This window comes from Heteronotia binoei, chromosome 2 (assembly GCF_032191835.1).
Source record: "Heteronotia binoei isolate CCM8104 ecotype False Entrance Well chromosome 2, APGP_CSIRO_Hbin_v1, whole genome shotgun sequence".
Classification (NCBI taxonomy): Eukaryota; Metazoa; Chordata; class Lepidosauria; order Squamata; family Gekkonidae; genus Heteronotia; species Heteronotia binoei.
The window spans coordinates 154339592-154354980 of record NC_083224.1 but is presented as its reverse complement, the minus strand read 5'-3'; the positions used below and the strand labels follow the sequence as shown (position 1 = coordinate 154354980).

The window sequence follows — 15389 nt, the reverse complement described above, 5'->3', positions numbered from 1 at the left end:
CTCTGAAGGCTGGAATCAGTTGTAATTCCGATATCACTCAAGGCTCTACCAGGAGATAGGAAACTCTAGAGTAAACTTTATTGAATAAAATGGGACATACTTCTGAGTAGACCGGTTTAGGATTACTTTCTGTGTGTTACTGAATAAATTTGCAGATGCATAAATGACAGAGGGAAAAGGAGGAATCTTGTTGCACCTTCAGGACTAAAATCCAGGCTTTGAATTCAGCAGGAGCTCACAGGAGTGCAGCTCGTGCACCTTTCCCCCTCCTCCTCCCCCCTCCACCTACCTTGTCCATTGAATAGTAGGTACAGCTGCATAAGAATTCCTGGATTAGGAGAGTGGGCAGCCAGCCAGCCAGCCAGCAGGAGCTTTGCCACATCCCCAGCAGCCCTCATTAACCCCTGGAGAAGCCCACACCACCCTTTCTCCACTTTTTGTATGATTTTTGGTGGCAGGTGGCTTGCTGGCCTTTTGACTGTGGGCGGTGGGGTAGCCAAGGAGAGCCCCAGGTGAGCAAGGTCTGCTTGGTCAGACTGGATCTCTAGCCAGCCCAAGCAGGCCTCACTCGCCCAGGGTTCTCCTTTCTTGCATCAGGTTGCTGTTGGCTGGTGGGGGGCAGCATATGCTAATAAGTTATGCTAATGAGCTCCACCACCTACTTTTCTACAAAACAACCCCTGCTAAAATCTCGTGCTACAATAAGCCTATAATAAATCCTCAATTTTGTTTTTCCTGTAACAGACAGATGTAGCTACTCCTCTGGAATAATGAAACATATTTAATTCAGTGTCATGGGTTCCAGAGTCTCAGACCAGGAGTACTTCAGCTGCTTTGCCAGCAGTTCCCCTCCTCCGATTCTCACAGGGCAGAAACCCAACTTTCCCTCTACCTAGACAGCCTTATTTCCCACTCATATTGTACCAGTCCTTCTGTACAGTAATCCCATGAAGCCACAATGTCCATCCACTAATGAGTCTTTTTTATTAGGGGTTCATCCTACAAGAGTCAGGGCAGGTGCCTGTGATGCTAATTCTACTTACCTCTGCTTCCTTGTACTCTGTGCTACTGACCTCACTACCTCTGAGCTCTGTCTGCATTTGGAAAAGAGTTCTTACAGCCTCTATCTGCCACAGCACTAGCCATCTCCAGTTCCTCTGTCACCGTGCTGGTCCTGGCTTCCTCGTCAACACGTCTCTCTGTCAGCAGCTGCTTCTGGCTTCCAAGTCCTCTCCACCTGCAGCCCATTGTGTTCACCTCAGAGAAGCTTCTTGGTTCCCTTAGGGTTCTGCACTGCTCTGGGGACACACCGCTTGCTGCTCCTGCTGCTCCTTGCTTTGCACCACCTCTCTCCTTCCTTTCCACTGCTTCCCCCTGTGCTGCTCAGCTGTGCCCTTTTTAGCCATTGCTGAAGGTCAGCATGGTTCTGCCCTACCTTTGGCAGCTATTGCTTTCCTCTGGCCCACTTGCCTTTACTTCTGCATAGACCATCAGCAGGCCCCAGCCACCCCATGGGGCTGCCTGATCAACTACATTTAGATTTTACAATAACCCAACATTAAACTGAGATGCGCACGAACCAAGCTTCTTGCCATGTTCACATACATGCCTTGCCCTTCTACCCAGTTGGAATCTCAGAAATGAATTCCAGTTAACCCATATATACAAATGCAGGTAACCTGAATTAGACCTCTTCCCCCCAAAAGCTGAGATTCTAAAATATTGTTTAATGCAGATTAAACAGCTTGATTGATGGTAGAGGGGGGTTATTCCGAAATTTTGGTAACCAAAATTTGTCTTAAACCAAGATTCCTTCATCATATTCTGTACAAGTATGGTGGAGGAAGGAACAAGATGTACATGTAAACATTCTTCTTTGTGAACATCTCAACATAATGTCAGTTTGTTGTGACATGTGTATACATATGCTATTACTTTCAGATATTCCTTTTGGATGATTTGGGGATGACTGAAGACAAGAGTTATAGAAGCCCCTGATTATATGTTTCTTACTACATTTTTAAAGTTTTGTGTAATTTCTTTGCATTATATATCTTAAAATGAAATGGATATGTACATTTCATAGATTCTGGTTTATGTGCAGGAATGCTTCATTGAACTATATGAAATGAGGCTGTCTTGGGAATTGTTCACAGGAAAGGGCAATGAGATTCCCCTCCTCTTATTTACAGTTTCCAAAACAAAGGTAGATTCCACCAGGAAATTCTCTTGTGCAAACTACGTTCTCTGTAGACTTTAGAGGAAGCAGAGATTAGACTTGTGCTTAAAACACAGACAACAAAACACTCTTTCATTGGCTATAGATGAATTAGTTTGTTATGGGAAGGTCTGTAGTTTGCTATTTCGGGGAAAATGATAGAGCATGTGTTGGTGTTCTTCTGTTTGCCCTTGGCCCATTTCAGATCCTTCTCTGATTGCTGATTAGAACAGGGAATTGACATTATAGTTTTGTTTTGTTTTTTGCCTCTTCTGTCCAATTGGACACAGTGGGTTTCTTTTGATGATGGAGTAGAATAAATAAGCTGGGATCTGTATTGTAGAGTTCCTCAGGGTTCCATTTTGTCACAAATGCTCTTTAAATAAAATTGTCTTGAGCATTGGATAGGTCATCAAAATGCAAATACCTAGTTCTGTCTAATTCTTTAGATCTGGCTTTGCTCTGAACCAGTGTTTTGAGACTAGTCTAATGGCTAAGGCAGAAAAAGCTGAATCTGGTAGGTAATGTTACTAGTCTGGAGGACTTGAATTCAGTTGCTTTGGATGGAGTGGCATTGGCATTTGCAAAGTAGGTTAAGAGCTTTGGAGTCCTCATGGACCCAGACTTACTGATGGAAAACAGGTTGTTGAAGTGGCTGAGAGTGACTTCTGTCAGCTGCATCTGAATGGCCATCTCTTTCATTTCTTAGACTCAGGTGATCTGTGCACACTCATTCATGCTTTTATAGCCCCATAGCTGGGTTACTGAAATGCCCTATCCATTGGGCTCCCCTTGAAGGTAACCCAGATCTATAACTGGTTTGGAAAATGGCAGCCCACTAATTTCAGGGGCTAGCTGTGAAGATGATGAAAAGAAGAAATAGCAAAGGAAAAGGTAGAATAAGATGCAGCAGAACATAGTGATTATTGAGCATTGAATAGTTAACCAAAACATCTGAGACTGAGGAATGGAATTGATGATAATGGAAATTATATATAAAGAAGCTGCCACTTCAAGGAACAAAATATTTAATGTGCCATTCTAAGCAGAATTATACACCTATAAGCCCACTGAAGTCAATCTACTTAGAAGGGTATCACTCTGGCTAGGTTAGAAGGATGGCACTCGAGTTAACTTCAGAAGAGGTTAAGAATGTTGAGGTTTGTGCTACAAATAATCTATGGGGAGCAATACAGGCAGTAATAATGATTGAACATCTGGAAGACTACTGATGAAGACAAAAAAAGGTTTTCCTTTTAAGCAAAGGTCTTCAAGTCAGAAGAATGCATACAGCTGTGATGAAAGCAAACTTGAAAGATATCTCAATGAAGTGAGGAATGGAATCAAGCTGTTATATCTTATGAAAATAGTCAAGATGAAAACCAGAACCAACTTGAGGAAATTCAAAAGGAAATGTCACTAACAGATGAGGGCAAAAAGATGTCCTTCACCTGTGTTGTACTTTAATCCTGAATTATTTATAGCTTGCATAGATGTGAAGTTGTAGCTGGTACTTTGCATGCTGTTGCAATTGGTACTAGTTAATTTGCAGCTCTGGGCTTCTGTTTTGTAGACTGGGGAGCAGATGCTGGAGAAGAGGTGTTTAACCCTTTCTTCCTATATCTCTTCCATGATTTGAAAATCTGCCCAGTGCTTCCATTGGCCCTTGCAAGACAATGCATGGGTCTGAATCCCTGAATCTGTGTATTTTTTTTCCAATAATCAAGGAATAATTGTGTAAATTAAAACATTTTAAAGAACTTTGATCATAGAACACTGCTGATTCAAAATGATCCACAGCCATTAACATCACTGAAGACTACTTAGAATGACAAAGTATTTATTTATGACTGTGTGATTTTTTTTTTGAATAATTTAAATGGCAACAGGTGCATCCAAGATAGCTAGCCACCATTTCCTTTTCATTTCCCCCTTACCATGTTACTGGATGTCCTCTTTTAAAAACAGCAACAACAACAAAAACACTAACCATTTTGCAAAGGTGCACATTAACATTGTAACTGTTTATTGCCTCAGTCTTTGAATTCCCAGTTTTCATTTAAAAATAATTCTACAGTGTCTTTCCTTGCAGAATTAGAAGGAGAAAAGAGAGATGTTCTTTGTCACTGTTGTGAAAAGGATGTTAGCTGAACCAGCAGGTTTTTGAGCATCCCTAGAAGAGGCCATGTATTGCCAACAGCTTTACACTGCTTTCCAGTTTTCTCCTAGGCCCAATTCAAAGCCCAAGGCAATGTGGGATGAAGATAATTTGCGTTCAGCATTACCCTGCTTGTTTGCCAACTAAGGCTGTCATGTGAGGACCTTTTCTGTATGCCGTGTTCTGAAGCCAGGCTGGCAAGCACCAAAGACAGGGCTTCTAAGTTGTGGCAGTGCGGCTGTGGAATTCCCTCCCCACAGAGGTCTGTCTGCTGCCAAATTTGCATTCTTTGAGGCAGCAGTTGAAGGAGCTCTTATTGTCTCTTTGTAGTTGGTTTCAGCTACCCATCTCATTTTTTTGGGCTGCAGTTTCAGTGACTATAAAGTGATGTTTCTACAATATTTAAGCTTTTATCCTGCTTTAATCTGTTGTGTTTAGTTGCTGGTGTTTTATCTTTTTGCAGTTTTATTTTTCCCCCAATTGCATAATGCTTGCCTTATATTGTAAGCTATGTAGAATATAACTATGCACAGAGGCGGGACATAAACATTTTAAGCAGCCTCTCTTCTGCTGTCATTAGTTTTACAAGGCAAGCTATCAGGAGCGTATTTAAAGGGTACGCAAACTTGAATGAGGTAAAATACTTGAAACCATTCCATGGATATAATCTGTTAAACCCTCTCTCACTTACAGTGGTTTTAAGGAGCTTAAGCAATTTGAAACCTGCAGAGCATCTAATGTTGTTTAAGCCTTGCAACACCACTTGAGTGTCTTTAGCATCTGCAGTTTCGCAGCATTCAAAATCAACTCATAGCAGAGACCACTGTACTAGGATAATAAACCATTCTAATTTAGTGTCCCCCCCCCCAAGCATAAGAAGAGATAAGCTTTGCTCTCTGTTTTCATCTGGATGCAGAGAAGACTTAAAGTATTTAAAACAGGAATAATTTCTCAGTATGCATTTGAGAATTTATGATAATTGAGTCCTATTGAATTCTGACCTAATGATTTATTTGTCGCAGTTTTGGTTAGAATAATATACTAACATATAACAACATTCAGGAGACTTCAACCAGACAGTACCTTCTAACAATCTTTTTTTGAAGATATTGACTCCTGTAAGTACTAGTTTTTAGATAAGACTAATGCCTGCACCAAACTTAATTGATTTTTTTTTGGGGGGGGGGGGTGGACGCTGGAAATTCAGTTAAATACGGTAGATTTTTTAATTCCAGAATATTGATCCAAAAGTCCTTGTAGACAGTCTGACAGTCTAGCTTGTGTTAAGGTGTGTGCATGCGAGTGTATCCATAGACAGACCAGAAACAGAACTCCCTAATTATTCAACTCAATAAGAAAGCTTGAACTGGAAACCTTTAAGAGATTAGGGAGTACAACCTGATTCACTCTGGCTTTCTGCTGCTGGATGTTTTTCAGTTTTTGTTTTCTTTCTAACTCTTGATGGTGTACAGATGGAATTACTGACTGATGTACTTCAGGGCCAAACTGCATATGGCGTTGGAAATCCATGGTTAGGTCCCCTAAGATGTGATTTTGTCTTTAAGCAACCCCGGTGAATCAGCCAGAGCTTTAGTGAGAGGGAAATGTGAGGAAGGAGTAGACAGATTTAAGCTCTGATATGCAGTGGTGGTGACAGGGTTTTGGTGCCCCAGGCAAGGCACCCTGCCCGTTCCTGCCCTGCTTCCCCCGCTCAGCCCCTTCCTCTTTGCCGCTGCTGCCTGTCCATCCACAGCATTCCAGGCACTCACCTCGCGAGTTGAGTTGTGCTTGTCTGACTTGCTCCTCAGCCCTAATGTTGCTGCTGGGCTTTAAGGCTGGTTGCAGCTTCCCATGCCACCAGGCTTCTTCTGGGCTGGTGCTTCTTCCCAGCCTGCAGAAGTCCGCCCCAGCCAGTGCCCCCCTGTAGCAGGATGCTTCTATAGGGAGCTACCTACATTGTCTAATGCTTGGTGCTGACCCTGCTGATACAGAAGGTAATCAGGGACAATATAGGTGATTTTTAAAAAAAAATGACCCTCCAGAGTTAAAGCAGGATGAAATGAGGAAGAGTTCTGATTGGGAAAATGGCACTGGAGGAAGACCATCCTTTTTCAGTGCACAGTCTATATTACATTTTTCTGTGCCATCTTTTCAAGTCCAAATTGCAACTGGGAATTCCAGTTTCAAACTACAGCAGCATATTGTAGTTTGGACTTAAATCAATGGGATCAGTTTTACAGTTTTAAACATATTTACTCACAAATAGTGCAGACTTCCTTCTGTATATGAGCAGCTAAAATTAGTGTGTGGAGGTGCACATTTATTTGGAAGTTCTATGAAACCAAAAATACTTGCAAGTAAATAAATTTAAGATCAGTCACTGGTACATAATCTCCATTAGTTTTAATGGGAATCAGCAGCCTCTCTTTATTGAAGCTTATGGTTCAAATTTTCAAAAATATCCTTACAATTAAGTGTATATTAAGATGGAAAGAAGATGCAATAACTTTAAGAAAGAAATTTACATTTGGAATTTTCACTTCTGATTTTAACAGAGAGAATTAAAACAGTTATTGTTTTACCGATAAAAAAGTTCATAATGATCTGACTCTACAAAATTTGTGCTTCTATTTTTTTATTAACAGGTGGAAACTTTCCTGAAGATTTTTCAATATTATTTACAGTAAAGCCTAAAAAAGGAATTCAGTCCTTTCTTTTATCTATCTACAATGAACAAGGTATTCAGCAAGTTGGCGTTGAGGTAGGCAGGTCACCTGTTTTCCTCTTTGAGGATCAAAAGGGAAAGCCTGCTCCAGAAGATTATCCCCTTTTTCGGACAGTTAACATTGCAGATGGAAAGTAAGTGAAAATTAAAATGTATGTTAATATACTATTAAATGTGAGAGGCAGAAATAGTGCCAACAATCAGATGATCCAGACCAAGGGATGTGTTCCAGTTCTCATTGGTTTCTCAGTAGCAAACTTAGGGATAACCAACAAGCTCTCCTGAAAGGCTGTGTTCCTACCATTGCCAATATTCCAGTGCAATGCATAGATGTGCAAGACCCCATAGCAGACACCCTTAGTTGACAAAAGGCCGTATTGAAGCCATTATCATCTTGGTAATGTATAGAGCTCTGATCTTGGAGGCTTGCCTAATCTGTGTTTTTACTCCTCATGCCATTCTTTCTAGCCCCTAACAGCTCAGTGATAGGATACGTCCTTAGTCACAATGCAGATTTCTTAACAGCTTTGTGTGAAAAACAACTGGTATAGAGACAGGGCTTTCCCAGTATTTAGCCCAGAGGACCCCTATGCTTAGTTATGTTGTAGTCAATTATGTCACCCAGCAAAACACATTTTTAAAAACTGCAGTCATAATGGAGTTGATTTTGGAAGCCACATCATTTTTCATGAAAAAGGATGAACTATCAATATCTTAAATAAATATAATTGACCCTTTGTTATTTATTTCTTAATTTTAAAAATATATTTATTTTTTCAAGCATATGATAAATCCAGAACATTTCATAATTTGTGTTCTTGTGCTAGGTGGCATCGAGTAGCCATTAGTGTGGAGAAGAAGACTGTTACCATGATTGTGGACTGTAAGAAGAAAACCACAAAACCACTTGAGAGGAGTGACAGAACTATTGTTGACACCAATGGCATCACTGTCTTTGGAACAAGGATTCTTGATGAGGAAGTCTTTGAGGTAAGTATTTTGCTTTCAAATATGAGAGGTTTAAACTTTAGTGTATGAACAGAGCACTTGAATAAAGTTAAAGCGGAAATGGTAGGAAATCCATTTGAATTGACTTGCACTAGACCATGTGTAACGGTCAAAGAAATTGCTTTTGACATTTAGAAAACTGTCTTGTTTGGAAAAGGATACCTATTTTCTAGCTTTCTGTTGTCTAGAAATAAGAAATTTTGTGAATTGTTATCTCATATTACGGTAACTGAAATGAATGTGCCGGAAAGGCAACCTGAAGGATGTACATCTTAACAGAAACTCCCCCTGACCAGTTTAGCTATTATTTATATAGTGGCTGTAATCCTTTAATCAGTTACATGTGCATGAGCCTACTCATTTTAGTGAGAATGAGTCTATCCATGTGGCAACACCCTCTTCACAGTGGCACCACATGCACTGCTCTAAGATCTTGTGCCATTTGTCCAATAGGAACTTTCATTCATTTTTACAGCCAGATATGGAAGAAGGAGGCAGATTGGGTTTGAAATCCCATGCACATTTACTTGTTTGTGAGTATGCATGCAGGGGACTGAACTGTTTGTTATCAGTCTTACTTCTGAGTCAACACGTTTAGAGTTTGGCTGCTCTTCAAAGCATGTGAAAATACTTCCATTGGGAAGTAGTGAAATTTAGAATAATTATCAATGGCTATTTTAATCATACATTTTATCTCACATAATCTACTAATGTGAGGCAAAGTTCTATTTACCACTTGGCAAGGTTGCCAAACTACCTTGGGGATAAGAGAATGCATCCAAGGGTGGTTTTTTCATCCTTACAGGCTGTTTGGATATCTTTGGACATAGATCATTATTTTAAGGGGAGGGCGTTAATTGCATGTTGTTTTTCCATTAAGATTTTCATGTGAATGATCACAATAATAATTCAAAATTGAAAAACCCATTCCATAGCAAAATGAACAGAACATCTAAAATGGAATTTTTTTAAAAAAATTATGCACATCAACTGAAACAAAACTAAAACCAACAACAGCATCTCAAAGCAGCAGCAATCAATTAAAACCCAGTTTGACTGAAAAACGGCAAATGGATGGAGAGGCGGGGGGCAATCAGCAATCAATTAAAATATACTGAAATAAAATAGTCTTGGCCTGGCACCAGAAAATGCCAAGGACTGGTGCCAGGGCAGGGGAAAGAATGGCATCACAGAGTTTTGGAGCAGCCACATAAAAGCCCTATCCATTGTGACCTCTCACCTCTGAAAGCAGGTGTGATGAAGAAGGGTTTAAGATGATAAATGTCATGCCTGGTCCACACTATATGGAACATGAGGTCATGTAAGTGCCTAGGTCTCAAGCTGTACTCAAAACAGAATGCGCAAGAGAAAGGACAACTCTACCAGCTGTTTACAACATCCATTCCTGAACCCCACATTTTTCCTCTTTAGGGTGATATGCATACCACAGATGTGGATATACCTCACCTTTAGACATAAGCACAGAAATGTGTGTGCTTCCTTCCCTCCTACTCGTTCTGAGTGTCCAAGCTACTATTATTCCTAAGTATATCTGGAGCAGACTTTACTGCTGGAAACAATTATTTTTTTGTCCACAGTCTGGTAACATTGGCTATCATGGCACTCTAGGGGCTGTCACTGAGCATTTCTACATCTGTGGCAGCCTCTTGCCCAAAACATTGGCACTACTGTGGGAACTCTTTGTGTCAAGAAGGAGTCATAATGACCCAACAGCTAGTGTTACATATTCCACAATGTGAGGGTAAGTCTTCATATGGAGGCCATTTCCAGTGGTCCACACAATGTTTATAAAATGTGTGCTCATACTCCCAAATAAATGTGTATAAGTTTGAGGTGCTGGGGCTTGTAATTGAGTTCAGAATTGCAGCCTTTGCTCATTTGGCAAGAAGGTGGCCCAGAGAGATCTCTGTGTATGACTTTAAGTCTTCTGATGTTTATTTATTTCATAAATCTTTCCAGTAACTTGAGAAGGTTTGGCAAAAGGAAGTATATTTTTCCACTATTTAAAAGCCAGGAAGAAGGATTATACAGAAGACTGAAATACATCTGTTTAGAGAAATGTATATGGGAGACTGAACTCCTTATAGGAGGCATTGCCTAGGAAGATTATTTTAACAGACTGCTGGAGGACATTAGTGTTTTCAGGCATCTGATTTTACAAGCCTGTCATTTGCCAATGAAAATATTCCAAGTTGAAAAGACAGAGGATAAGAATAGATGTGGTGGTGGCTAGTTAATGTTTCTGTTTTATGCAGACTTGATCAGAAAGGCACCAGGAATGTGCAGGTGTCTCCCACCGTGATGTTCATCCAGGCAGAAAATACAGCTTGAAGCATTACTATTGCATTAGAACTTGCTTCACATCATTTCTGTGGATTTCACATGTGGCAAGAAGAGTCGCTATCATAGTTTCACCAAAAATTAAATCCAAAGGAAATGTGGTATTTGTTGCTGTTTGGGCAAAACATCTAAAGAATGCTGAAACAGCCAAAAGAGCCTACGTAAGACTCTCTAGAGGATTCCATGCATCCCTTGTCTTTTGCTAGATTTTGCCTACAGGCAGCTTTTAATTGGATTTGGGAAATTTTAATTTAATGTGGAGATTCTATCTGCTGGAATATCAGAGGAATTTAAAGTGAAGTCCAAATTGTTTTGCTAAGACTGGTGAAATTTCTAAGAATGCTTGAACTCTTGCTAATTTGCCAAACAGCTTGTTCACTGGTTGAGAACAGGGAGGGTTGGTTTGTTTACTTTTGTCAAGTGGTTCTAACCTATCTGTTGGTCACTTTTCATTTATTCAAACAATACCACACAGTACAGCTGTATAATTGCTAGTTGTCTATACACAGTACAGCTAGTATAATTGCTAGTTGACTGATCAGTCAACTAGCAGTTATAAACAAACACTAACTTACCATATAGTGTTCTTTTAAGTCTAAGTTATTGATGCTATTTCATGCATATGCATTTACACAGTCTTATGTATACAGCCTTATGGAAATTACAGTTCCCTCTTATAGTCATGTAGTCACCAGACCTGATCATCCGTGTGTGACCCAGGGTAGAATCATGTCACTTACTGGTGTAGAAGTCCCTGCAAGACAAGGAAACAGAACTCCACTGCCTCAAAAAAATGAAACTCTTACCATCACAACTACTGTGCAGCTGCAAAGCTGCTTGTCAGCTGCTTGAGATAGGTGGTGGGTAGGCGGTGGTGTGCTGGCTAATATTTAACAACTGGCTCTCCAGGAAAAATGTATGCATAAAAGTATGTACATAACTCTATTATAAATGTTATTGATATAAAGGATGTGTAGCACACAATTTACAAATAATAATACAATATACAATACTATATTGTAAATTCCATACGGCAAAATGATTCTCATAGAATGTTTTCATTGATTTTGTCAAACTCTTGAATCTATAGCCAACCTATGATTGCAATTCAACCATGGTTTGACAAGGGGAGTGGCATCCCAATCTGCAAACTCTTTTTACTGAATAAATTTATTGTCATTAATTCTGATATCTGATCCACTGTTAAAATCTATCTCATCCTTATACAAATTATACTCTTTCAGCTTCAGCACTACTGATTGCAATACTGCTATCTTTTTAGCTTTTATATAGTTGCAGGGATGGGAACATTGTTTGACTCTAGTCTACATAAGCTATGGAAAAGTTTACAGAGTAAGTAGGTGAGTTATCAAAGCCAAACATGAATATATATATATATATATATATATATATATATATATATATATATATATATATATATATATATATATATATATAAATAAATAAATAAAAAGAGGGGGTTAATGTTCAAATATTGTGTAAGAATATTGTGTGATCTGCTTCTTTCTTTTGCCTCACCCTTTACCAACTACAACTGGGTTTTGACATCAAAACTTGAATTTATTTATTTCAAACATTTTTATTAAAAGAGAAATGCGGGGAAAGGAAAAAAAAACATTTTTATGCCACCTTTCCACCTGATCAGGTTTTCCAAAGCAGTGAACATAAAAACATTGGAATTAGGGTTGCCAGGTCCAAATCAAGAAATATCTGGGGACTTTGGGGGTGGGGCTAGGAGATTTTGGGAGTGGAACCAGGAGACACTGGGGATGGAGCCAGGGACAATGTTGTGACAAGCATAATTGAACCCCAAAAGAAGTTCTGGCCATCACATTTAAAGGGACCGCACACCTTTTAAATGTCTTTCCTCCATTGGAAATAATGGATAGGGGTGCCTTTTTTGGGCTCATAGAATTGGATCCCCCTGTCCAATCTTTTTGAAACTTGGGGGGTGTTTTGAGGAGAAGCACCAGATGGTATGCTGCAAATTTGGTGCATCTACCTCAAAAAAACAGCTCCCCCAGAGCCCAAGATCAATTCTCCATTATACCCTATGGGAATTGGTCTCCATAGGGAATAATGGAGTGCCCAGCAGACATCCCCCCCCACACTTTCTGATGACCCTGAAGCAGGAGAGGACCTCCAAACCAGGGGATCCCTTGCCCCCAACTGGGGACTGGCAACCCTTGCTGAAACAGTTGAAAAAAGCATTTAAAATTATAAAATATTTAACATTCCATACTGTAAAATAATTCAGTAAACAACTTAAACAATATATATTCTACAATATGTATCCAACATGGCACAGAAACAGTGTACAGTGAATTAATAGAGATTTTCCAGTGGAGTAATCCTGGGCAAGTCTAATCAATGTCTCATGCCTATCCATCGATGTGCTACTTCATTTAAAAAATAAATGCTGTTTTTTTCATAAAATACTACAACAAACATTTCTTCATTCCTTGAAGAAATTAAACATTCGTTTCTAGACCAAAGAGAGCACCTAATAATAGTATTACAACCTGAGCTTAGATCAAAGACATTTATTTATTTTTGATATCCCTCTTTTATCTGCAGTGGGGAGCTAAAGCAGACTACAGCATTATTTTTCCTCCTCCCTTTTATTTTAACAGCAACCCTGAAGAGTAGGGTAGGCCTAGAGAGAATGACTGACCCAAGGTCCATAGCTAAGTGGGCACTCGAACCTGAGCCTCCCAGATCAATAACTCTAAAGTAGGAAAATCCTATTGCTCAGGAATGCAAATGTCTTTGGAATTTGGGAGGAGGGGATCCATGAAATGTATTCACAACCAACACATTTATTGAGAAGAATTTGTATTTTCTCAGCACTTTCTTACCATACTGCTATGAAGTAGCCCTACCACTCCAGCAGCAAAACTGTTAATGATAAAATTATGTTTTGCTTTGTAGTAAAGGTATAACTTATATAAAGTGGTATAACTTATACTACTGCATTTGCTCCCATCCATCCATCCATCCATCCATCCATCCATCCATCCATCCATCCATCCATCCATCCTTTCTTCTTTCCTCATTGTCTGTTTTGAACTGTAAGCTCCTAGGCAAAAGGAACCTTTTGTTTTTGCCCATGAAACTGTGAAGCCACTTTTGGAGGCTGAATAAATAATGATGACTAATATTTCCAAAAGTGAAGCAAGAATAAATGCTTTGGCACCCAGCATCATAATACAGCATAGGTTGTCTCCATGCACAGCAGTTAGGGATCGACTGGCTATTTTAAAGGGGAGCAAACTGGATGGGCTACTGCACTCACCCCCTCCCAGGTCTGGAGAAGAGTAGAAGGGAGGCACCCAGCTCCACCCTGAGTTCAGTGGGACTGGCGAGGAGGAAGCACCTGCTTTCCTTTCAGCGCTCCATCAGTGAGAGGAACAAGGGGGCAGGACCCATTTCCATGTCCATTTTGGCCTTCTGGTCTACTGCTGAGGTACACACAGTCCCTTCCCCACCCACTGGGACAAATGCACAATCCTGTGCACCTCACAACACTCACTCCAACACTCAGTCTGTTTGCATGTGATGTGTAACCACATTTTGAAGATCTCACAGCATCTCTGTGTGTAGGCTTTGACCCTTGCTTGGTGCCAGCAGAGGCAAAGCCCAAGAATGGCATGCATGTGGAAGAGTTTCAACAGTCTCAAAGTTTGTGAAAATTAACAATTGGCTCTTATAAGCCGGTACAAGCCGGCTTTGACACACCACTGTGGATAGGTGAATAGATCAGACATATTGCTTTGGGAAGATTGTAGCTGTTGGAACATGATGTGTTTGCCTGCCTACATGTTTGTAGTGACAATTGCAGAATCTCTACACATTTCTTAAAAGGCTTCATGTATTATTAATCACACAGGGACTTTGGAGGGAAGAAAAAAAATAGGTGTGAATAACATCTTTTCCCACTCTTATACTTTCACAACTCTCTTTAAGTCTTACCTCCAGAAGTTGCTTGTTTTTCTGGTAGTGGTTCATGTGAACAAATAGGTCTTTAGAAAGTTGGCAAGAATGCTTGGATTCAAGTTGATTATCAGACCATGAATTTGGCTCTTGTGAATGATTGGAGAAGTACCTGGATATAAAAGAAAGTTACTTTAGTGATTGATTATAATAGGGCACAATCTAAGAGAAGGGGGACAGGTCCATTTTAGAATTGCAAGGGTATTGGAAGTGAGGCTTAAATGCATTTACTTAAACCAAATTAAAAAGGCAGGAGGATGGAGACAAAGGCAAACTTGAAAAGACTTGCACAAGGTTAAAAAAACAGTACAACATCGGTTCATCATTTATTAGTCAGTGATTCATTGCTGAATGTGAGAATGGTTTGGGCAGAAAACTACTTGGTCTAATGTAACACGAGGTGATATGAAAGTTCTTTCCACAGTGTGTGACTGTTTCATGCAAGGTCATTTCACACATGCAAATGATCACACTATGTTTTAGACCAGGAGTGGCCAAACTTGCTTAATAAGAGTAACATAGAATAAATGTCAGATGCTTGAGAGCCACAAAACATGAATGTCAGATGTTTGAGAGCTGGAAGACAGGAAGAAAGGCAGGCAGGCAAGGAAGGAGGAAGGGAGAGGCAGAAAGAAAGCAACTTTAAATGCATTCTCCAAGCTGCCCTTTAAGTGATTTAAAGAGAGAGATGCCTTCTCCAAGCTGGTCAATGGAGCAGTGGGGTCTTTGAGAGCAACAAAATATGTATGAAAGAGCCACAAGCAGCTGCTGAGCCACAGTTTGGCTACCTCTGTTTTAGACAATGTGGGGGTGAACATATGAGAATTAATTCATAGTGAAAATAGCAAATGATAATCAAAGCAATTGCATTTTCCAAAGGGTATTTGTAAAGGGCAGAAAAGAAC

General features: G+C 39.9%; 1 protein-coding gene across 4 annotated transcripts in view; it reads left to right on the top strand.

The window, feature by feature from the left end:
• The window catches only part of COL11A1 (collagen type XI alpha 1 chain), a 335777-nt gene that overhangs the window by 44691 nt on the left and 275697 nt on the right, over nt 1-15389 (top strand). For all 4 annotated transcript variants that reach the window (XM_060232292.1, XM_060232289.1, XM_060232291.1 and 1 more), the window contains exons 3-4: nt 7022-7235; nt 7929-8091. In XM_060232292.1, the coding sequence (XP_060088275.1) occupies nt 7022-7235; nt 7929-8091 (377 nt within the window). The remainder of the gene's footprint in view (nt 1-7021; nt 7236-7928; nt 8092-15389) is intronic.